This window comes from Antedon mediterranea, chromosome 4 (assembly GCF_964355755.1).
Source record: "Antedon mediterranea chromosome 4, ecAntMedi1.1, whole genome shotgun sequence".
Lineage (NCBI taxonomy): Eukaryota > Metazoa > Echinodermata > Crinoidea > Comatulida > Antedonidae > Antedon > Antedon mediterranea.
The window spans coordinates 15,229,713-15,254,424 of NC_092673.1; the positions used below are offsets into that span (position 1 = coordinate 15,229,713).

A 24,712-nucleotide genomic window follows, 5' to 3' on the forward strand; every position below is an offset into this window, starting at 1 on the left:
ATAAAATGTACTCGGCAACAATGGCCAATTTGTTTCTTTTTTTTTTGCAGAGATTTAAAAGATATAAAAATAATATCATTGGGTATAATGTATGAGCGTTAGTTCTAACCGGCGACTACGTTTAAAAAGTATTTATTTATTGAGTATTGAGTATAAGAGCATTGGTACCGTACTAAACGACGACGACGACGTTTAGGCCTAAAGAGTATTATTTATCACGGAGTATACAGTACTCATTGAGTATACGAGCATTGGTACCGTACTAAACGACGACGACGTTTTAGGAGTATGTCTATTAATCACGAAGTAGCAGGCCTACTCAAAATGTCCTAACTTAAATCATGATAGGCCTATTTATTAATTCTGGTTCCCATGTGGACGCAATGATGTACGCGAAACGCAAATGAAAGTTGAGCCTTTTCTCTCCTTTCTTTTTGTCCAGACTGATGTTTTTATGATTTTTACTATACAGTATTTCCTTATGGATGAATAAAAGAAACTTGCTCCAATCAAAGCGTCATGTCAAATTACTCGCGTTCGATCGTGTACTTCTTTAGGTTTCGATAAGGGCGCAAAATCGAGGCCAGTATAACAGTAAAATCAATTTTGATCGTTGAAGAAATCGATTGTTAAAGAGGGGTTCACACCATTCTTTGTCAAATTAACATTGAAGATTTTAGAACCTATCAGCCGACAACAATGGCGATGATTTGGATAATTAAGGACAGCCGTTTGATCCTTGCATCAACAATTTAAATAAAACACTGGTCTTGTTTCTATGTAATTTCTTCTATTTTGTTTAAGGTATGGAATGCAATGTAACACACACTGTCCCTTCGAGACAAATGCATAGCACATCACGTGATAAACTAATACATGTTCAAGGTACCAGTGGAAATAAATTTAATTTAATTATGCATCATCGACCTCTGTCTCCAACCGAATTGTTTTGTAATTTGGCCCGTTTTGTCCTTCATTAAACACTTCACAAACGAATGTAGTGTGTACCTGGTGAGCTACGATGGACAGAGTTTGTTTTGATTCGACCAGGAGAGAAAATAGCTACCCAGTGCACTCACTCCAATAGCATATATAAATACAGGCCTACACCTACCTACAAAAAAAACCAATTATTTATTGTCCTGTATAACATAGTAGAAGTATAGATGAATAAAAAATCAATCTATTATATATATATTATAGCTTTAATAAAGTTATTCACTTTTGCAAAACAAAAACAATGATTTTGCTTATAAACACAAAATAAATTGTTAAATTTGACCAACAAAAAGCTATTTTTGACTTGACCAAAAATATTTCAAGAAAATCAGCTTATTCAACAAACAAAAACACGTTTACATTTTTTTTTATCAGAGGAACATTATATCTTAACTGTTAAAATTGTTTTAAAGATTGTCCATTTTAACTATTTCTGTGCGCCGAACTGCTAAAGTGTTTTGGATCAAATTGATATTATTTGAACATTATGCAAATTGTGATTGTTTTCTTTCCGCTTTTTAAATCAAGTCACTTTTGATTCACAATTGAAACAACATCATATCACCTGATATCAACACTTTTTATTACAACATCCATTAAAGTCCAAATACTGCTGAAGCCTTAATGATCATGTTGTTTATCGACTCTGAGAAAGCCTATCAAATGACTGTGTTTTAAGTACGCTACTTGAGTTCATGTTCGTAGATGTTAACTTTAATATTATTCATCAAATCTTTAAGAGCTGAATGTATAAATTGTACACTACAATAATGATGTTTCTATTTCCATCTAATAGCATTAGATTGACACATCATTAAATCAACTGTATTATATGCGCATTATTTAAACATATAATGTGCATGTTTTTCATGTTAATGATGTATAAAGTACATTTTTGTACGTCAGCAATGTTTTGGAAAAACTAAAGCAGAAAACACAACAATTGTGCATTAAAGATGTATTGTCCCCCTGAAAAAATAATTCTTAAAATATTTTTTTTTTTAAATTCCATTTTAATGTAACGTAATAGTTAACCACTTTGACCAAAAATTGAGTCTAAAAAAGTGTATTTACCTGAAAAAATTGTACTTTAATGCAAAAAATGGTCAAATTGGCTGCCAGCCAATGGATTTTTGGTTGAATTTAACCATTTATTTTGTCATTTTACAAGTGAAAACATTTTTTTTTTTTTCTACGGATGTGATTAACTTTATATTAACTACAAAATAAGGTATTCAAAGTCTGATTTAATTAATCTTCATTTTTCATGTTTTTGGGGGACAATGCATCTTTAAACTCTTTAGTAACAAAGTTAAATCAGAAAATTTGCTCCTTAAAAGCAGATAATGGCAACCTCTATTTTCAAAATTTAACTAAGCAGGTATTGAGTTATTCTACCGATCTGATCTGATGAACAGTTTACACGTGTATGTAAATGTACCACATCCGGCTGACCAAATACAATACAGCAGACTGCAATGTCAGGTATTCCATTCTTAAAATGTACAGTAGAATACCTAATATAATGTCATGCTCGAGTATAATTGCACCATAATAAATTTAATTATACTGTTTAATTGTACTGTATAATCCCATGGAACTATACTCGGTCACATACGGTAAGAGCTTTTGATATATGACAACCAAAATACGTCATGTAAATACACTATATGCGTACAAGGATATTGAGACGCGTTTCCTCATTTCCACAGTTTTGATAGTTTCTAGGTCTAGGCTACGACACATTGATGGATCTGACCTAGTTAGGTAGTAGGTCGTCGCAAATCTACATCATATGAAGACAACACAGCCATTACCGCCATAAATACAGGTGAATATCAGACAGCTCTTTGCTGCATTTTGGATGATGGAGTTACCAGCTTCAATCCTGTGTACACTTTTAATATCAGGTGGTCTTGGATGTTTGTGGTTCTTTTGGTTTTGAAGATCGGGCAAATTGCTGATTTCATTATGAAGGAAAATAACTTTATCTATATAGAGTAGAGCATAATAAAATGCATACATTGATAAAACATGAGCACCACAATGAACACAGCAATGGAAGAATTATCATCATCACAAAGGTAAAATCAACCTTCTGGCACAAAAACAATGGTAAAATCAGCACAAATACACATCATTGTCACCATCAACACTCATTTACACTATACTAGGACGATAACGATAAATAGACAAATATGCATTTTTCATACATAAAACAACAGAAATATAAAACTTCATTCTAGAATTATAGATGAAAATGATATTTTCACACGTCCAATCAAATGACGACATGATTAGTAAGAACAATAATATTGTGACACTACAACGATTTTATTGTTTTTATTTATCATAACATCATTTGGTGATGAAATATTATTTTTATTAAAGACAGCATTAATAATAATAATAATAGTCTGTTCTTATATAGCGCATATAAGCAGGCTCTCAATGCGCTTTACATAAAAAATATAAGCAGGAAATGTTAAATTAATGAAAAGCTTGTTGGAAAAGGAAAGTATTGAGTTGAGTCTTAAATATCCTATAGTTCTAGAATGAGTATACATTATTGTCACCAACATAACCATGAAATCATAGTCACTGTCAGCATACATTATTGTCACCAACATAACCATGAAATCATAGTAACTGTCACTGTAAGCATACATTATTATCACCAACATACCCATGAAATCATAGTCACTGTCACTATAAGCATACATTATTGTCACCAACATAACCATGAAATCATAGTCACTGTCACTATAAGTATATATTATTGTCACCAACATACCCATGAAATCATAGTCACTGATAAGTATATATTATTGTCACCAACATACCCATGAAATCATAGTCACTGTCACTATAAGTATATATTATTGTTCACCAACATAACCATATAATCAAAGTCACTGTAAGCATACATTATTGTCACCAACATAACCATGAAATCAAAGTCACTGTTAGCATACATTATTGTCACCAACATAACCTCTAAATCATAGTCACTGTCAGCATTTATTATTGTCACCAACATAACCATAAAATCATAGTCAGTCACCACAAGCATACACTATTGTCACCAACATAACCTCTAAATCATAGTCACTGTCAGCATTTATTATTGTCACCAACATAACCATAAAATAATAGTCACTGTCACCACAAGCATACACTATTGTCACCAACATAACCATGAAATCATAGTCACTGTTAGCATACATTATTGTCACTAACATAACCTTAAAATCATAGTCACTGTCACTATAAGTATACATTATTGTCACCAACAAAACCATACAATCAAAGTCACTATAAGCATATATTATTGTCACCAACATAACCATAAAATCATAGGCACTTTCACCACATGCATACATTATTGTCACCAACATAATCTTTAAGTCATAGTCACTATCACTGTAAGCATACATTATTGTCACCAACATAACCTCTAAATCATAGTCACTGTCAGCATTTATTATTGTCACCAACATAACCTCTAAATCATAGTCACTGTCAGCATTTATTATTGTCACCAACATAACCATAAAATCATAGTCAGTCACCACAAGCATACACTATTGTCACCAACATAACCTCTAAATCATAGTCACTGTCAGCATTTATTATTGTCACCAACATAACCATAAAATCATAGTCACTGTCACATAAACATTGTACTTATCTATGTAACAGATTTTATTATTGTCTATGATTGTCTTGTCACCAACCTCACTGTCACCCCATTACCAGCATAATTATTTTATATTAACACTATATCATAAACTTATATTGTAATCTGCAATAAAGGATACAACAACAATAGGCTTTCCCAGTAGTTGGTAACCATTTGTGTCCTTAACGGCTTTCTTTGCTGCAAATTCACTGGGTAGGCTAACAAAGGCCTGACCCTTCATACGACCTTGGGTCATCAATTGAATTGAAAACCTACCAATAAAAACAATTAACATTAATGTGATTGGAAAACTTTTATACCAGGTTCAATTTATCAAACATGCTTAGCAAAAAAAAATCATTGTTTAAGTTAATGATAAAAAATATAAATAAATGACAAATAAAAAAAGAACTGGTTTGATAACCTAAACCTCCGTCTACACTCTCAAACTAGTTTGACAAAAACAAGTTTAGTGCGCCCAAATATTGTATTACAGGGAATAATTTCGCCAGTGTAGCATAGCAAAAAGCTATACAAAACAACCTTTTTGCTACACATTTCTACAATTGTGTAGCAAAAAATACAAAACAAAACTATGTTTCTTGACTAAAAAATCAGTTATCATAGCAATTTTGCTAAACAAAATTTTCAAATGAAATTTTTCCCTGTATTAATACAGTATGATATCATCGTGTCCTTATATGGGCACATAACATTTTTTGTCATGTTTGATAGTATAGACAGTGCTATAGTCTTTAGTCATTTTTTAGGAAATGTTACTTTACAATATCTAATGTTTTCTGAAAACAAATTTGGGTCAACCCAAAGGTAAATTGTTTTATGATAGAAATAATGATGAAAACTTACATATCTTGGTCCATTTTTGAGTCCCAGTCAACATATCGTCCATATATGAACTTTAAATCTTTTTGTTCACATTGTTTGTTTAGGTTTTTGATATATAAACGTGTAGTTGGTTCTCCTGCATTGTACTTCTTAAAAACTGACATACTTTCCATTTCTAAAAACATCAACAAATCATTTATAAATAAATCAAAAATTGTAAAAAGTTAATCATAAATGATTAAATTAATTACATTTTCTCTAGTCTAGTAAATGTCTAATTTATAAAAAAAAAGAAGTTGTATTCCAGTTTGCATTTGCGTTAAAAAAAAGTTGTTTTTTATTCCAGCTGAAGAATTATAAGTATGAAATGCCATGTGTGGCAAAACATTTGTCTTTTCAGGAGAATTAAGTGAATCACTGTCTAGAACTTAGACTACCTTTAATTACCATGTTATTTCATAGTAATTTACCCATTAATGTACATTACAGTTGCAATTAATGGCCAGATACCTACTTTCTAAATTGTCAGTCTCTTAAACCTTATATTAATTCATTAACTGTATGTACTTAAATTATTATTGCAATAATATTGTAAAACTAAGACTCCAAATCTTAAGGTTAAAATAGATTGGTTAAAATCATTTATTGATTTGATATTAGTCTGATATCTTTCAGAATATATCGAAGAATACTAAAATATAATTATAAGTAAAATTTGTTTTATTTCCATACTCTCTAACAGCAAATACATGACTCGGCAATTAATCAATGAACCTCTTTTATTCATCTCAATACACATAACAAAAAAGGAGTCAAATAAATTTAAGTAAGATAAAAGGGACATCCAGGAAACTCCAAAGGGCTTGTGATAAGAGGCCCACAAAAATAGTTACATTAAGATATTAATAAATAAATAACCCATGCTTTCTAAAACCACTTTGACAGGATTTGAATCATGGACTCTGGGAATGTCAGCCATCAAGCCACTACTTATTTATTTAATCAGTGTTTACCTTTGCTTGATATTCTGTTCTTCCTAAGTTCTCTTGAAGAGATAAATTCTTTCACTTCATTTTCATTGTCATCATCACTTGATTCATTTTCTGAAGGTAATTCTTCTGTTTCTTTTGCTGTGGCTTTCATCACTCCAAAACCCACAGATGTTGTAGATTCATCAACATTGGTTGTGACAGCTTCTATAAACAAAAACAATATCAATAATAACACCTCCAGATCCTGTCATTTGATTGAGGGTCACATGATAAAAATGATGTTCCCTATTAATTGCTTCACATAGCACAGTGAATTCAGATTTTTACCGGATGAAGGCCTGACAGGGTGTTCCCTTAACGACTGCAAAACAACAATGCTTTGCACATGCTCAAGCTAGAGCCCGGTAAATTACTTTTAATATTAGCAAGGATGACTAAAAAGGGCAAAGGTTTACATAGTATGATTTGGAAAAAGTCATGGTAGAACCCCTATGGGGGCATCTTCTAACCAGACAAAGTGTCCCCTGAAGACGACCGCCCCCCGAATATGGTTAAAACATATATTTCATAGGAAAAGTGCTTTCTACATATAGGTGTCCCTAAATATAGGTGTCTCAAAGGATGGATGCTGCTGTAACAACAAAGTCAGATATTAATGCCAGAAAACGAGATAAATTACAAATAAGAATTATGGGGGAAAAAAGTAATCGGAATAAACTGGAGAACAAACAAAACAAAATTTAGCATTCAAGAATAAAGATGGCCGAACTACCGCATAAGATAATGAAGGAATTTGTTAATTTTTACCTGTTTTTTTGGTATGAGCTTCTAGGATATCAGATAAGCTTTGAGGTAGTTTCATTTCTAGCTTCTTAATAGTAGTAGCTGGTAACTGTTGATCAAATACATCTTGAGGCTTGGCTGTGACAGTAGCCGTCCCTGCTGTTAAGGCCTTTACTAGGCCAGCAGATGGTACCTGTAATTTCATTTTCTTAGCTCTAGGAAATCTAGCCTGGGAACGTCTTTTAATCGATGGTTTTACTTTTTCTCTGTTAAAAGAAAATATTTTATTATTATACAGTAATTTATTTCATAAATGTTATGTAAAATACATATTTATATAATATTGTCACTATTAGAATAAATCCAAAAGAGACAATCGAAGCATATTGATTGAAAGCCCAAAAGTTCTGTGCAGAACTACATTATGTTGTACAGCAAACTGCTTTTATACATCTTTTTATAATTTGAAAAAATGATCAACTCTCTTACTTCTTCTGTTTATGTTCGCCATCACTCTCCAATTCAGACTCCTCTGTGGAACTTGCTATTTCCATTTCATCTGGTTCAGGAGGTTGCTCAGCTGGGGCATCAGTTGGAATGGGAGGTGTTTGAGTGACAGGTCCAAAGGGGGCTGGAAGGTTCATCTTGTTCATAAGGTGTAGCACTTGAGTGTAAAACTTGGGAACTGATACTAATGCATTGATGATATTTGCCAAGATACCTACGGTAGGCTGGGGATACTTGTAGTATAGTTTTGGGTTTATTGGAAAGTCTAGACTGTAAATAAGCCAAAATTAAAAAGATATTTCATAAACAATATATAACCCTATAAGAGTCAGCAGTGGCATAATGCAGGGGGCAAAGGCCCCTGGTTTAGCCCTCCAACGCAGTGTAGTTGCATTGGGGCTGTTCATGCTCTGGGGCCCCTTAAGCCTTGGGGCCCTGGGTTTAGCCAGTGAGCAGTCATAACAGTTACGCCACTGAGAGTCAGAGTGGTATACATGTAAAGTAATAATAATAAACCAGTCATTGTTTTTTTTATCAATATGAAAACATTTTAAAGTGTTAATGAATGTTTTTACCCTAGACCACTACTTGCACTCAGTATCTGCCCTTTCAGTTTTCTAGCTTTTTCCCTGGCAACATCTTCCACATCTTTTTCTTTACTTACATCCTCTCTGTTCTCATCATCAGGTTTTCTGTTAAAAAAACAAATTTGTTTTCTTACTATTTTATTTATTTATTCTCATATTTCTTGATACTGGGTGACCTCTTCAAAGACTGGTCTCCCAGAGTGGCTGCATGTGTCAGTGGATGTGTGTGTACTAGTACACTGGGGTAACCCCTTACACGTCTCGAAAGACAGAGTTTTAGTATAAAAATGTTTAAAGAAAACGTCAAAGAGGTAAAAAAAAGTTGACAAGGTTAGATGCGCCGATGAACCTAGGCTAAGACTACCTCCTATTGTACTGTACATACCTTTAGCCTTCTAACATAGATAAATGATTTTGACCTAATGGAAAATCTATAAATGCAAATCTATCCATGATACGGATACATACATACAGTATACGTTTCATGTATACATGTGTTTGTTTGCCTAAACTCTCTAATTTACTTGAAAAGTTTACTTTTGATTATCAAGTAGAGATCCGGCAGCCATGTCCTTCTGCTGTTGTGTCTTGGCAAATTCTACAACCAATGTACGTCCCATAACCTTTAGCTGATGTAACCTACTTAACGCCTACAGACAAAAATTTTACAAAATATGTCAGAAATATGGGGTACCAACAGCATTATGTACACAAGCGTGGCTTACAGGGATGATGGGTATTCTGAGCCATAAATGATTTTGCATAATTTTTGAAATTTTTGATGTATTGCAGCTTTTTATTTTTTATTTAGTCAATTGTAGTCTTATGTTCATACTTGTACATTGTTAAATAATATATAGTGTTTTTAAATATTGTAATTATTATTTTTAATATGAAACGTTTTTATATATTTTTGTACAATTTTGTGAAAAGCACTCAAAATATTTTCCTATGTGGACGAAATAAAGTTATCATATCAAATAGAATACCAAAATACTAATTGTTAATTTCAGTCCTTTATGTTTCTTCTCTTTTTTAACAAGAGGTGGTTGATCATACTACAGTAACTGTTACCAATATCCCCATATTCTTGCTATCCTCTCAAAATTTTAACCATGGATGGTTGTTATATACAGTATTACTATTTTACATAGGCATACTACAAACATACCTGTAGTACACTTTACATAGGTTACTCAAATTCACATTGCAAGCTGTTTGTTTACTTCAGAAGATATACTTCATATAATGCAGTAGATAATAAGTACAAATGGTTGTCTACACTATCAAACTTTATGTGACAAAAAAAATGTGATGTGCCCACATCACACTTTTTTTTGGTCAAACTAGCTTGATAGTGTAGACAGAGCTTTAGTTCAATCCCATTACAAGAATATGCAACATTCTTACATTTTCAGCTGACTCTTCATCTTCAAAGGTAGCAAATGCTGTGTGTCTCTGAGAAAAAAAATAACAAATATATTTACAAATTAAAACAAAAATTTCTATGATTAGAGGTTGGAAAAAACAAATAGGTAAAATATGTGAAAAAGTATTGAAACATGCATATCAAAAAAATACGGGTAATTTATTTTAAAAAAACCTTCCATCAATAAATACCCTACATGTAAATTCATGTCAATTGTATGACGCACTATACAACCCATTAGAGAGGTGCATTATTTCTCCAATGTGCATCATACCTTATGTATACCATGACGCACCCCTGTGTGACACACATTTTTAATTAGTGACGGACCTTTTAGAGAACAATGACGCACCTACCATGACTACTATTTGTTTTCGTTTCATGACAGTTGGTCAATTTTTAAATCTAAAGTTCTTAAAGCTATTTAATTTTGACATTTTTGTATGTTTCATATTGTATTTTTCTGTGTTTTTACATATATATTATATCTAAATATATATAAATAAGGCATCCTATAATCGGCTATTTTTCGCCGTTGGATGTAGTTGAAATAAAATGACAAAAAAAAACCAGTGACACACCATTGTTCATTGAGGTGGATGTACCAATTAGGATTTTTGACACACCCCATCATCATTAATTCCGGCTCTCGGGGGAGTGATTGTTTATTTTAAGATCCTATTTACCAAACATCCTTTGTTAGATAGACACTTGACACCCACTGCTCCAAAGTGCTGCAATAGGCTTTGCTTATCAGCAGTCGTAAGTTCATCTGGAAGATGTCGCACAAGTAAAACATTCTTTTCTGATCCACCCATTTTAACCACGTTTTACCATGTAAACAGTTACAAATGTAAATATTATTTAATCTGTAAAGCAAACATTTTTTTAATTTATATTAATAACTAATACAAGAAGCAAACAGTTTCCAAGTACAGTATTGTCATTTGTTTACCTCTATTATTTATGCACTAGGCCTGGGATCTATCTTGGCCAAAAGGCTGGTCACGGTGTAGTACAGTAGTAAGCATAGATAGGCTAGTAGTAGACTTAGACTTGATCTAACGTAACTAGCTAGGCCTACAACAGTACACAGAGTAGGCCTGTCACGACAAATATGGTCCGGGGCCAAAATCGGTCCGCCCGGACCAGTTTTTTGGCTCTAAACTTGTGGCCAAAAGCAGTCCCCCAAAGGCCAAAATCGGTCCGGGTTTTTCTTCTGTCGATTTTAATTGAATTACTACAGTACTGACTACAAATCATGTACCATAACCCGCGTTTGTCGCGCGTGTAAAATATGTGTAATTGCCGCGTGCCTGTATTTGCCGTGTGGACCATGACGTCATCACTTTGTAGCTTTTTACTGGTAAAATATGGAACTCCCGGTACGACGCCGCGACAACACACACGTGGGTATCAGTTTGTTTTGTTTCTATTGTTTAGGCCTACCATCATATTTATGTAATCTGAACCCGCCCGTTACTGTATGTAACAAAGTTTATTTTTTCTCTATTGTTTAGGCAAACAATAAATAAGAAAGTTTATAGAATTCATGTAAATCGGGGTTTTGTTTAGAGTTCACGTCGTATTATTTTAATTTTTATATAATGTGAGGCGTACAGTGAGAAGTGTACAACAGGGAGGCTAGATAGAATAGAGAGCTACTGTACCTAAGCCCCCCACAAAAAAAAACATATTTAGCGATCTTTAATAGGTCAATAAATAGCCTAATAATAGTAAAATCATAAAATGATGTTTCCTTGTATTTTCGTAACCAAAAGCCAAATATTTAAATTAAAATACAGCGCTAGTGTTTTAGGCCAAGTACAGTATTCGCTCAACTGTGACTGTGAATGGGTTTTCCGCCGCTCAGTGTAGAAAGTAAAATTATTACGTTCTTCTAACACGTTTATTACATGTCTTTAGTATATTTCTATCTAACATGTCTGCATTGTATACTTGCTTTATACATTCTCTGCTTATGAAACGACTTAATAAGTTGCTAAATTGACGTTTAAAGCAGATATTTGTCTGACATCAGCCCATTTTTATAATGAAAACAAAACAAGGTTCCGAAAATGGTACAGTCCAAAATGAGGTGTGCAATTAAATAATATCAACGTAAACATATGCGCACGGTATCGGGGCTGTAATTATAAGAGAACTGATTTCCCCTGGACGGGAAATGGTAAAAACTTGTATTTATTCGACCTCGCTTCTCTCTCGCTCTGGCTGTGTGTGTGCGGGAGGAGAATCGCTCCAACGTGGTTTCGTGGAGCGATTAATGGTCCAGTCCGTAACAGGGGTGTACATTAGTTACCGCGCTAAATACATGCATGTCAATACTGGCGTTGTAATACTATATAAATGTTTTCCTCCCCGACGGGGAATGGTAAAACCTTTATGTTATTATTTGGCCTAGCAACTGTGTGTACTCAATGGATGAACTCTACAACGTGGTGCGTACAGAAAGTACGTCATTCGGCCACCAGCAACGATCGTGTTTTGAAAGATATTGTTGGGTCTTTTCTACCTTGTTTTTTTTAATGAGTTTTCTCAAATACTTAATAAATATGACTTAAAAATATATATAAACAAACCCTGAAAGCAAACTAGGCCTAGAATAGTAGTACTGTACTCCCGGTAGTAGGCCTACTAACTAGGACTATTTTCAATCACAGACATAATTGCATCATGATTCATGGAGGTTTTTACCTCCATGATTGCACTATGATAAATAAATCGATTTTTTATTTCAAATAGGCCTATATTTTGTTATATAAAATGCTGTTATCCTGTACTGTAATTCCAGTTATTGTCTGTTTGATGATAATAATATATATGAACAAAACATCAACAAATTATAAATACAGTTCGCTGCAGTTGAATTACTCAATGCAGTAATGCATGAGTGAATATGGACAGTATTGTTAGTACCTAATTACACGCGAGTCACGCGTTTTTCACACCCGTGTAAAATGTGTGGGCTTGGTATATGATATGTAGTCAGTACTGTAGGCCTATGTTGCTGTTTCTAAGTTGTTTATGGCTAGAAAAATATCCCATGATATATAAGTAAGTTATCTTGTCGAATAAATACTAATTAACTATAAATAAATGTATTTTATCTTATATTAGTTTTCAATATGACTTAAATCATGGCCTTTTTTAAAATGATATGTAACATTACGACTCATTTTGCGCACCAAATATTTGGAAAACCGGACCATATTTGGCGGCCAAAAAACAGTCCTATACTACAGATTTTATCCAGGCCGGACCAGTTTTGGCGGCCAAAATTGGTCCGGCCGGACAGGTTTTGGCAGCCATAAATGGTCCCCTGCCTGGACTGATTTTGGCAGCCAAAACTGGTCCGCCGGACTGATTTTGGCCCGGACTGATTTGGGTGTGACAGGCCTAAGTAGGCCCGGCCTAGCTAAGGCTAGGCCTAGTACTAAAGTAGGCCTAGCATAGCCTAGCCTATATAGGCCAGGCAGGGCCAGGCCACCCTGCAGGGGAGGGCCTAGGCTAGGCCTAGGCCTAGGCCTAGAGCTAGCCCTCTAGGCCTACTTTGTCTTGGCTTCCCTGGGTAATGATAGTAAGTATGATGATGATGATAATGATAAAACCAAAATAAAAAGGAAATTAGAAAAAGAAATCAATGTAAATTTACCTAGGCCTAGGTTCTAGTAGTAATAAAGTACAACAACAACAAAAAACAGCATGCTATATGCCATAGAACTTGATAGGCTACATAGAGGGCGCACTCAATTTGTTTTTCTTCTGTTTTTTCGGTCTTAGTTCTCGACAAGAGATGGCGCTTTATTTCAAAATGGCAGCCTCCATAATAAGAACGTCTATAATCTCATATGTTGGAAGAAAGAGTTTTGTACGTTTATTTGATAATAAAGCGTCACTTTGTATGCGCCAAATGTATAAGAATGTACCTATAAGGACAATTACACAAAAGAAGATGGATGAAAATAGACGAAAATATTGGTTATCGACAGGAACATTTGCAGGCCTGATTGTTGTGCTCGTCTTTGCTAGTCCCTACCTTCCAGGCTTCATCGAAGCCCCTAGGCATTGGGAACCCAGAAGGGACAAAAAAAGAAGAAACTTACAGCAAAAAGAAGCTGGAATTGAAGTAGACGAAACAATTGATGACACCCCTCGTAAACCGCATCCAGGTTTGCGTTTACCCCGAGTGAAAGCTTTGGAGATAAATGAAAACAATAATAATGATGATGAGAAAGGCAAAGGGTCAAAATCAATTTCAAATCGATTCAATTTTATAGCAAATACAGTAGATCTTGCAGGTCCAGCAGTCGTGTATATAGAAATGCAAGGAAGGTAATGTCATTACCAACATTAATAAAACAATTAGTCCCTTAAGAAATATCAATGTAATAACACAATGCAAGCAAGAACTAGGCCTAGTTTAAGAAATAAATTACTGTACGCCAAATCCCAAATGAAACTTTTCAGGGCTTCCAGTTAAGTAGGGGGAACTCATAAAATTACCAAACATACAGCAGTAATCCACATCTTTTTTTATAGGCATCCATTTCACAGAGGTCAAGTTCCGATGTCAAATGGCTCGGGCTTTCTAGTCTCTGATGATGGCTTGATATTGACAAATGCTCACGTTGTTGCCAATGGACAGCAAAGTAAGGTTAAAGTTCGACTGAAGGATGGTACAGTTTACGAAGGTAGAGTCATCGCCGTCGATTCTGTTTCTGACCTGGCGACTTTAAAAATTAATGTTGTAAGTGAAGAATAATTACAATATCTTTAAATAAATGTTAGTTGTAATTTTATTGCATTTAAAATATATATTCAATTTCATTACAGTTTTCTGTGTCTTGTGTTTTAGAAAAAAAAAGTTCCAAAATTAAAAATTGGAAAATCATCACTGTTAAGGCCTGGAGAATGGGTTGTTGCTATGGGAAGCCCTTTGTCTCTTAGCAACACGATAACTGCCGGAATAGTAAGCGCTGTTAGTCGGACAAGCAAAGAACTTGGATTAAACAAAGATATTGACTATATCCAGACTGATGCTGCAATTACTGTAAGTTGTAAATGTGCACAGTCTTGATATAAATTTATATAGAAAGTAAATATTTGTGGAATATTCAATTCAATATCTTTATTCATCAATACAATACACAACAAAAGAAAGAGTAAACAATTTAATGAAGATGCAAGTGACCTCTAAGAAACCCCAGGGGCCTGTTAAAAAGTAACTTTTTTTTTTGATTGACAGTATGGTAACTCCGGCGGTCCTCTGGTGAACCTAGATGGTGAGGTAATTGGAATCAATACCATGAAGGTTACCGCTGGTATTTCCTTTGCTATACCAATTGATTACGCTTCAGATTTTATTGAAGAAAGCAAGAAAATTGTCAACAGTAGGTTGAAGTAGATGTAGTTCAATTACTTCAGAAATGCTATATTCTATGTTTCTTTATACAGCAGTAAAGAACTGAACTCAAAAGTGTATTATAGATGTATAACTTGGGATAATACTTTTCCTTCAGAATCGAATTCTTCAAGCTGGTTCACTAGTAATAACACTCCAGCCGTCAAGGGATCACAGAAATGTTACTTGGGCATCACTATGCTTTCTTTAACGCAGCAGATAATTTTAGAACTTCAACAAAGATCTCCAGATTTTCCAGATATTCATCAAGGAGTTCTTGTTTATAGAATTGCATATGGATCACCAGCACACAAGTAAAATACAGTAGTTATTAATCCATGCAAAGCAATCTAACAACAGGACGCTGAGCTTGCCTTGCCAAGATAGGAACTCGTAACAGTCCTTTGATCTTATGTCTGGCCGCGACAAATACCAACAGTACTGTACTATGTACATATTCTCTACGGCGCTCTCCGTCTGTTACGTGTTCTGGAACTGATCGTGTCGCAGCCACAGATAAACCCTTTGATCTCCAGAGCTCAGCATCCTGTTGTAAGATTGCCTTTCTCCATTGTTGTAACAAATTGTGTTAAATGTATAACTACAGTAGTCAATAACAGTTTAGCTTCTTCTAGATAACGTAGCCCATTTTTGTTTCTGTTTGTAGAGGTGGTTTACAACCAGGTGATATCATCACTCACATTGACAAGGAACAAATCAAGACGTCAAAAGAAGTGTACAATGCTGTAAAGAGTGAAAAACAATTAAAAATCTCTATCATTCGAGGTCAAAAGGTCATGCAGCTGTCAGTAACTCCTGAAAGTATTTGAGAATCATTAATTAAATAAATATATGTGGTGCAGTAAATAGTCAATCCTACAACCAAACTAAAATAATACTATAATCTTTGAAAACTAATCTTAGAAAACGCAAACAGCATGTTATCCTTTAGGAAAAAACAGATTTCTTCTTTACGTATTCTGGAAGTGTTATTTTTAAACTAAAATGTATTTGTTTTCATTTTGAAATAAAGATATATAATGGACATTTTTTACCAGCTATCTATCTGATTAGAAATAATAATACAGTACTTATCCACTTTTTAAAAGAAAGTAAATGGAACGCCCTCTATTGGTATTACCTCGCATACCATACGATTTGGCCCCATCTGTTTTATTATTTACAATGGCGTGCTTATATAAACCGATACCATACAATCAGTGTTCATACTTTACCTAAACTCTGAACATTAATTAAATGTACTTATATTACCCCCTCATATTATAAAAGAAACAATTGTAAGATTACGTCATCTATACCATTGTCTAAATTAATACCACGTAGTCTTTTAATAACTACAACAATATTATTGCATTATATAGTGAAACTCATTCAAATCGAGGTAAGTAGGTTACCTTTTAAATTCAATTCATTTTAATTGGCCTTTAAGTAGGCTATTCTATGCAACATAAACACGTATAATAGATGACATTCTAATCGCCGCTGTATACTTTACTGAATCTAAACTATTCCATATTTTTCAAACAAATAACACAATTGTAACATTTAAGGTAATTTTAGCATTTATACCTAGAGTGCCTAACTATTGTCCTACATAATAATAATAGGTTATTCTCGTGAGAAAATAGAATAAACTTGAATTAAGCAAAGGGCCATGAAAATGAAATCAGTTCGTTATCTTCTCATCCTTATTAATCTTGTATATGCCCTCTACCTGTTACTCATGGGGATATGTTATTTGGGTTATCAAATATTCGTGGAAAGAGAACTTCTGTGGGTCTGTTTCGTTCATCAAATGGGTGGATCAACTACTATTGTCACTTGATTCGATAACATGTATGGAATAATGTCACTTATAGCCTTGTGATTGACCTACAACATCTGGATATGTCGGGTCAATGAGGGACATTTCCTGACATAGTGCTTATACTACCTATATCTACTTTAGAAAAAAACAATACTAACTCTAAAAATAATGATAATATCAATTACAGAACGTCAAATCACAAGATTAAGTAGGCCTACATATGAACATTACTCATTTCTATGATTGTTGTCAGCCAACTTCAAGCATTCTTCTCATCAACTTGTCATCATCAAGTGGAGGTTACCTTGGCAACTCTTTGATTTCATTTTATTTTTCTACCACACTTCTTCAGGCAAACTTTTACCACTAAGGCGGAACCGGTAAGGTATACACTCTACAGAATACTAAGTGTTATGTTTGTTATTTAATAAGAACACATTAAATAGTTTAGGCCTATTTAGTTTTAAAATACATTAAATCATTAAAGATATTGTCTCCATGAAAAACAACTTTTTAATTTTGTTTGTGTTGAATATGTCATTTTATGTCACATAGTTATTAAATTTGACGACAAAAAAAAAAAAGAAATTGGATATAAAATAGTATTTACCTAAAGAAACTGTAATTTAAAGCAAATGGGTTTTGTTGAATTTAACCGTTCAATTTGTCATTTTATAAAGTGAAAACGTTAATTTCGGTGTTTTTTTTGTACGAAAGTGATTGACCCATTCAATCTGATTTTATTAATTTCATGTTTTTTGTGGACATACATCTTTAATATAATTCTATATACTAGATGGCACGCTCGCTTCGCTCGCGTACCATCTAGGTCGTGCCCACAGATGGTTCTCGAATACACAGTATTTCCAGCGAGAAAAAAATGGAGATTTCAAATGTACGTACTGCAGGACTATAATACATTGTCGTTTACAGAAACGAATAAATATACACAATGATTTATGTAGTCAACCAAAATTAGCACCCTGAGAATTACTTCCGAGAGAGAAACAAAATGAGTCAAATTTTTTTATTTGGACTCATTTAAACAAACCCAATTTGTGTTTTGTATGTAACATTAAGGGTTGAGGGATGGGGGAAGAAGATAGGTACAAAGAGGAAACATTTTAAAATATATTCTTATCCACTCAGTAACGAAATATTGTTTTTAATGTTTTATAGGCCTATAAATAATATACCACTAAATACAGTAAAACATTTACGACTTAATACGGTACTTTGTTAAAACTCTCACTGTCATAGTCGATTGAAATAGTAAAGTACATGTAACGATACACCACTACGACGTTTATATATTTTTAAATTATTAATTAATACAAACGTTGAGAAGCAACTGTCAGTAATAACTTTTTTTTAAATTTTTTTATTTGGACTCATTTAAACAAACCCAATTTGTGTTTTGTATGTAACATTAAGGGTTGAGGGATGGGGGAAGAAGATAGGTACAAAGAGGAAACATTTTAAAATATATTCTTATCCACTCAGTAACGAAATATTGTTTTTAATGTTTTATAGCCCTATAAATAATATACCACTAAATACAGTAAAACATTTACGATTTAATACGGTACTTTGTTAAAACTCTCACTGTCATAGTCGATTGAAATAGTAAAGTACATGTAACGATACACCACTACGACGTTTATATATTTTTAAATTATTAATTAATACAAACGTTGAGAAGCAACTGTCAGTAATAACGTTTATTTATTTGTATATTATATGTTTATAATCTAACAGTAGGGCCTACCCACACTCACAGTAATAAAGTTTATTTGTATATATTTTTATATTACATCTAACAGTACCAACACTCACAGTAAGAAATTTGCGATTCAAATTGCGATCAAAAGTGGTTAATACCTTAACAGTATTGTACAGCATAGCAATACTATTTATGTTTATTCTCCAAGGGGGCCCATAAATCTAAATCTATACCTGTATGGTTAAACCAAATAATTTGGAATGTTCCATTCATCACAAATCAATACATTTGTAAAAACGTATATTAAATGTATCAAAATAGTATTTTTTAAAGAAAATCGGCCTGTCTTCAACATTATGATGGTGTACTCTAGCTGTTCAACCGGTTTTCAGCTATTAAAAACAATTATCGTAGGAGGAGATAGGAAAATGCGAAGCCTCCTCGCATTTTTGTGGCGGGTATTTTTCAAGACGGACATCCATTATACAGTGTATACCACGGTCGGAAAACACCCCTATTTGGGGCAAATCTTGGAACCTAAATTCGTTTTAACCGTCAATAACTTATTATCTAACTTAATTTAATTAGTAAACAGGGTTACATCAGGTGGTTAAAATCAGTACCGAAAGTACGAACCAACTTTATATACCATCGAGTAAAAATTATAGAAGTAAGGCACGATTTACCGAATTTTGCCCTTACGTAAATTTATATATAGATGTGATATTATTAACACTAGGCTACCACTGCGTTGTTGACATTCTAAAGAATTACATGTTTCTAAACTTTACGTTTACTACGAGGATTGCAGTACGCAAACGATGTACAAAATATCATAATTTTAATACAATTATTCAAAATAATTTAGTTATTGATACATCATTGATGTCGATACAATTAACTCACAGATACTAATTTGTGGATAACTTTTGAAAGGTCATCTTTTTGTATTCTGTTGGACGATCAAAGCGATATACAAAAATGAGATAAGATATATACGAATAAGTTGGGTTTGGTTATTATATTGGATGGTGGCGTTAACATTTGACGTCATACACATATACTCTAAAATTGCTTCTCCAAATAAGTGACGACTTTAAGGGTCATTCAAGTTAAACTTCTATTCTTTCTTTCACCTATCTTATCGAATTCAAGTAGGCACGTAATACTGGGAACGGTTACAAGCGGGACCTGTGTGAGATCGCCAAGTACACTTAGTTCTTGAAGTGGGTTAGCTCAAGAACCAAGCCTAACTGAATCTCTCATCGTCTCTCATGGGTACCTGTAGGTTTATTGTTCTTATAATCTCTGCTAAAACAATTAGAAGGATGCTTCCCGTATGAATTACTTTTGGCCAATCCTTGTATAGTTGCCTTCCGTTATATGTAACACAAAGCAATTAAATAGTCCTAATAACAACTTATACGCAACCTCGTGTTACGAAACATTGAATGCATTTGCTTACAATGTTACTGTATGTAGGCATATACTTTTCTGTTTAAATGTAAATAATGGCAATCTAACTTAAGATAATTGAAACAGACGTTAATTTTTGTTATAGCTTTCAGCAGTGTGCTTCGCTATATATATATATATATATTTTTTTATTATTTACTTTATGATTGGTCGCTTTTTATTTTCTTCCGCCCTATTTTCATAATTAGGTTTTCGTATTATTCTTCGTACAGTATAGACTACATTGAGGCTAAAACTTAATAACAAGCTTTCGATGGTGAAAAGGGGACGGTATACCAAACAAAAACGCGTTGAAATGTGTACCGACCTGCCAAAAATTGTACGGATTTAGCATGACTTAGTGTAAACGGAAAACTAACTTAACTTACCACAGGGTTCCGGAGTAAAGTATGGTACAATATTTACAAAGCCAGGACATAAACACTTGTTAAACATCATATTCCGTAATTAAGACATTATCAATGTTCTAGAAAGAACACCGACTAATATTTAAGTGTGGACTAATTTCACTTTTACATTTTCTATAGGTTTACTTCATGGAAATGGAATCTAGCTTTCCACTACCTGATATCGATGATTTTCCAAGCGCACGAGAGGAATCTACTAGTAATTCTTTTTTTTTTTTAAATTCACTTGAACTTAATAATTGCAATTCATTATAGGTACTATATAAATAAATTAAAGTTGATATAAAACATACACAATCATAAACAATAACATTTTAAGTTCAAGTTACGATAGGGATAGAGGCAATTGCTTTCTTGTCGGCCTCTTAATCATCATAATTAAAATATTATAGATACGCTATTCATAAAATAACTCACAACATTCTCTTTTACCAATGCTATAAACAAAGCCACTTTTAACTCTGTAGATTAAACACATTAAAAACAATTAATCTTGTTTATCTTATCCACTCTTATTGGATCACGATTTAATGTTCTTCTTTTAACAGTTGAATACGAAGATTTCGATGGTACCAATCAAGTACGGGCTCATTTATCAATCACCATCATTTCCTGTTGTATCTCTTTTATCGGTAACCCTTTGGTGGTTTTCTGTGTCTGGAGAACACCACTACTACATGATGTTACATGGTTATGTCAGTGTATTGTGTGTTTTTCTGTTTTACTACACACAATTGCGTTACCATTTTCATACCTGTCGCACACCGATCCAATGAACTGGCCTCTGGATGGCATATATTCCTGCCAAGCCGTTCACTTCTTCTCTGATTTTGGCAACGTTTTCATGCGGCTCTCAATATTAACAGCTTGTGGTATCAGGTAAACTTATTTAATAGACTATTATGATACTCATTTTTCATTAAAAATAAGTATCATATCAATTGGGGATCTCGTTAATTAACTTCTGTTTGCATTTCATTTTTATTAACTATCAGACATTGTCTGCCTTTTGATGCATTTGTAAATGATATTCTGAAAGTGCGTAGGTTGGTCGAGACAGATATTACAAAGTGCGACGATTATCACTTGAGCACTTTAGTGGATATGTGCGCTGTATAAATCTTATTATTATTATTATTATCACAAAGTGCGAAGTAACAGTCATCGCTGGGCCAAGAATCGAGAAATCAAGCGAAGAATCAATCATGTGCACATAATTAACATGATATGAAGACGAAACTAGCTCCTACAAAGTCATCGCAAATAACTGTTTTTTTGGTGTCTAAAATAGATCATTGATTCGTTCTTTAGGTGGTTGTCCTACTCATCCATAAACAGCATCTGCAGACGTCGTCCTTTCCTTACTGTCACCGGATCCCTCATTGTCACGCTACTTGTTTCTATTTTATCAAGTTTACCAGCTATTAGATTTGTCGTAAATACCTCTTTTATTGTTTTTTAAATGTATATACATTGTTACAAATGACGTCACAAAGTTTGCTGAAACAGTTATTGCTCTACTTTTATTGTCATCATGTCATCATCATATTTTGGTTCAAATTTATAATTGTGGAAATTCACATGTGTGAACAATACGCAATTCATCGTCAGTGACACATTGTTAAAAACTCTTAATCTTTGTAAATGCGCGTTCGAAATGACAATGTTAATATGCTGCCATTGAGTTCATTTAACTTTTTTTGTATTATAACTATTTCAGTTCCTATATCAAGATGACTATGACAATCAATTTTGTCTCTTCAATGACGTGCGCTCTAAACAGTACAAAATGTGGTTCACATACCTCCTAATAATGACTTTGATATTGCCGTTAATGATAATGGTTTTATCCATCACACTGTTAATGGTTCGTGGGGACAGGCTTTATGCGGAAGAGTACGATCCACGCATGGAGTTCCATAACATCCACGAAGCACAGCAGTATCCTTCCGCCGATCACATGCAAGCAAGCAACACAAACATCGACCCAACTATGTTGTCATCAACCGTTTTGAAGAACCCCAGTCACAAAAATGCCGCTTGTTATGGAAATGACATTAACAATGAACACCAAGTAAGCGTAAGCAATTTAATTTAAAAACAATGCATCAACTTCAATCAATAATTTTAAAACCACTTTCAGAATTACTTGTGCGCAACTATCTACTATTAGAATGTATGCGCACTTTCCAGTAACTAACACCCTTTATAAACGTCTGATATCCTGTGATATTTTTATTCCAGTGTGAATCAACTACGGTTAAAGTCAAGCCTTATGTGATAGAATTTGAAGATTTCAGAACACTCACAATTCGAGATCAGAAAAAGGTAAGCTATCTATGGACAGCCAAACTAATACAAATTATATTGTATGGATATTAGGCGATAGAAGTAGAAAGAAACTGTTTTTAAGGTTCAATTCAATTCAATTCAAAAAACATTTAATTTTTTAATTAATAAATTTAAGTGATTATAGCAATTATTTAACACATTTATTATTTCATTAATTGAATATTTAAATAAATTTAAATATTTGTGCTTTCAGGCAACATTGATGCACCTCTTCATGTCAGTATCATTTGCTGTCTGCTTGGCGCCAATTTCTATAATCTGGGCCATCTATCTCGGTTCCGACTTCAACAATAGCAGCCCGGCGCTCTTCCACAGTTACCGCGTTTCTGGTTTGGTTGCAGCTACATTCCCGATGCATATTCCTATCATTTGTTTTCTGTTTTCCCGCCATCTGCGCCAAAATGTGATAGAGCTTTGTAAAATAAGAAAAATATTTATAAAAATAACACGATAAACCATGCACTCTCTATAAAACAACACGATACGTACGTGTACGTTATACATAACTTGCACATCACCTATACATTGGACTGAATATGTATGTTGTATATACTGTAGGCCTATATGTAGAAAATCAAATAGGCCAGTTTTTCTTAGGAATTTGTCTCTTTTTCATGGCTTGTTCACATTTATGAAAATGTAAGCCCTATAAGCCTGTTTTCCTCTGGGAGAATTCATTTTCATAAATAGAAAAGTTGCATGTGACGCGAAGAAAAATTACGCAACCAGTCGTGAATGAAAACAAATAAAACTAAAAAGTATATTCTTGAACAATACCACAGTTATAAGATAAACAGGTTAATTAAACAATTATTGAAGACACCTGAAGTTTAAAAACACCAATCTTAAGGATTTTTGTGAAATGATTGAAAACATATTGAATATTACTTGATCGCTTCGTGAATTATTTAGGATTATTGAAGCATTTTAAGCACTTGCTGATGGTAGTGGAGTTTGTATATAACTTCTTTCGATATAAATGTAACGCCATACTATGTTGTGGCGCCATTACGGTAGATTTTGTGACCTACTTTGTACAAATCCATCGAGGGGATGTAACCTTGACCATGGAACATTATCAATATACTTATTATCTCTTAGGATATGTGAAGTAATCCCAGAGAAACAACTTTTAAGATGAAAATAAGACTTTTTCATTTTCCTAAAATTCTACAATTTGTTTTACCACCCTATCAACTTCTGTGGTCTTTATTGTTTTTACTGCAAAAATATAAGCTTACAATAAATAGTTACTTTTGAACAATTAATGTTGTTTTAATTAAATGAAGTATTATTTATTAATAAACAAGCAATGAAAGACTAAGCTTACAGATAGTTTTTTTCTCAAAAGAATGTTTTAAATCAGAATTATTCAATCTGTTCAACAAACACAAATATATTTATGGCTCATACACTTATACTAATAATATAAATATCTTTTAACTAAGATAAGTCTATCGATGTTTTCCGCAGCTAGAACGGGTTGAAACATCAAACTGGGAAACTGTCATGCTTGTTGTTGTACCGTGCTTAATATGTTCGGGTATTATAGTAAATTTTTACACTTCCTGTGCAAATCAACCAATCTCAGAGACTCTGTGGAATTTTTGAAATGATATGTTCGATTTCTTATGGGATATTTAAATTCTTATAACATCCGGTAGATGATACTTCAAATA

At 33.3% G+C, this 24,712-nt stretch overlaps 3 protein-coding genes across 5 annotated transcripts; 2 read left to right on the plus strand and 1 right to left on the minus strand.

The window, feature by feature from the left end:
* Positions 1-1,121: 1,121 nt before the first annotated feature.
* Positions 1,122-13,557, minus strand: LOC140046749 (RNA-binding region-containing protein 3-like). 3 transcript variants are annotated; one of them, XM_072091461.1, is made up of 11 exons: positions 13,499-13,557; positions 10,512-10,694; positions 9,807-9,854; positions 8,934-9,046; positions 8,385-8,501; positions 7,792-8,079; positions 7,327-7,568; positions 6,541-6,723; positions 5,549-5,702; positions 4,821-4,953; positions 1,122-2,959 (listed from the first exon to the last, which is right to left on the minus strand). In XM_072091461.1, exons 2-11 carry the CDS (start codon positions 10,641-10,643, stop codon positions 2,906-2,908), a joined length of 1,464 nt encoding a protein of 487 aa, XP_071947562.1. In that variant the 5' UTR covers positions 10,644-10,694; positions 13,499-13,557; the 3' UTR covers positions 1,122-2,905. The 3 variants fall into 3 exon arrangements, with proteins under 3 accessions (XP_071947562.1, XP_071947563.1, XP_071947561.1); XM_072091462.1 differs by lacking the exon at positions 13,499-13,557 and adding an exon at positions 10,781-11,232 and having other exon boundaries at positions 6,541-6,720; XM_072091460.1 differs by lacking the exon at positions 13,499-13,557 and adding an exon at positions 10,781-11,232.
* On the plus strand, positions 12,875-16,235 carry LOC140046748 (serine protease HTRA2, mitochondrial-like). Its single transcript, XM_072091459.1, has 7 exons — positions 12,875-12,900; positions 13,627-14,178; positions 14,386-14,593; positions 14,702-14,896; positions 15,092-15,236; positions 15,366-15,561; positions 15,915-16,235. The coding sequence occupies exons 1-7, from the start codon at positions 12,890-12,892 to the stop codon at positions 16,075-16,077; spliced, it is 1,470 nt and encodes a 489-aa protein (XP_071947560.1). The 5' UTR covers positions 12,875-12,889; the 3' UTR covers positions 16,078-16,235.
* Positions 16,236-16,592: 357 nt separating this feature from the next.
* Positions 16,593-24,613, plus strand: LOC140046750 (uncharacterized). The gene is made up of 8 exons (XM_072091463.1): positions 16,593-16,649; positions 17,263-17,455; positions 20,802-20,880; positions 21,230-21,560; positions 21,993-22,116; positions 22,402-22,755; positions 22,926-23,009; positions 23,227-24,613. Exons 3-8 carry the CDS (start codon positions 20,811-20,813, stop codon positions 23,485-23,487), a joined length of 1,224 nt encoding a protein of 407 aa, XP_071947564.1. The 5' UTR covers positions 16,593-16,649; positions 17,263-17,455; positions 20,802-20,810; the 3' UTR covers positions 23,488-24,613.
* Positions 24,614-24,712: the final 99 nt, after the last annotated feature.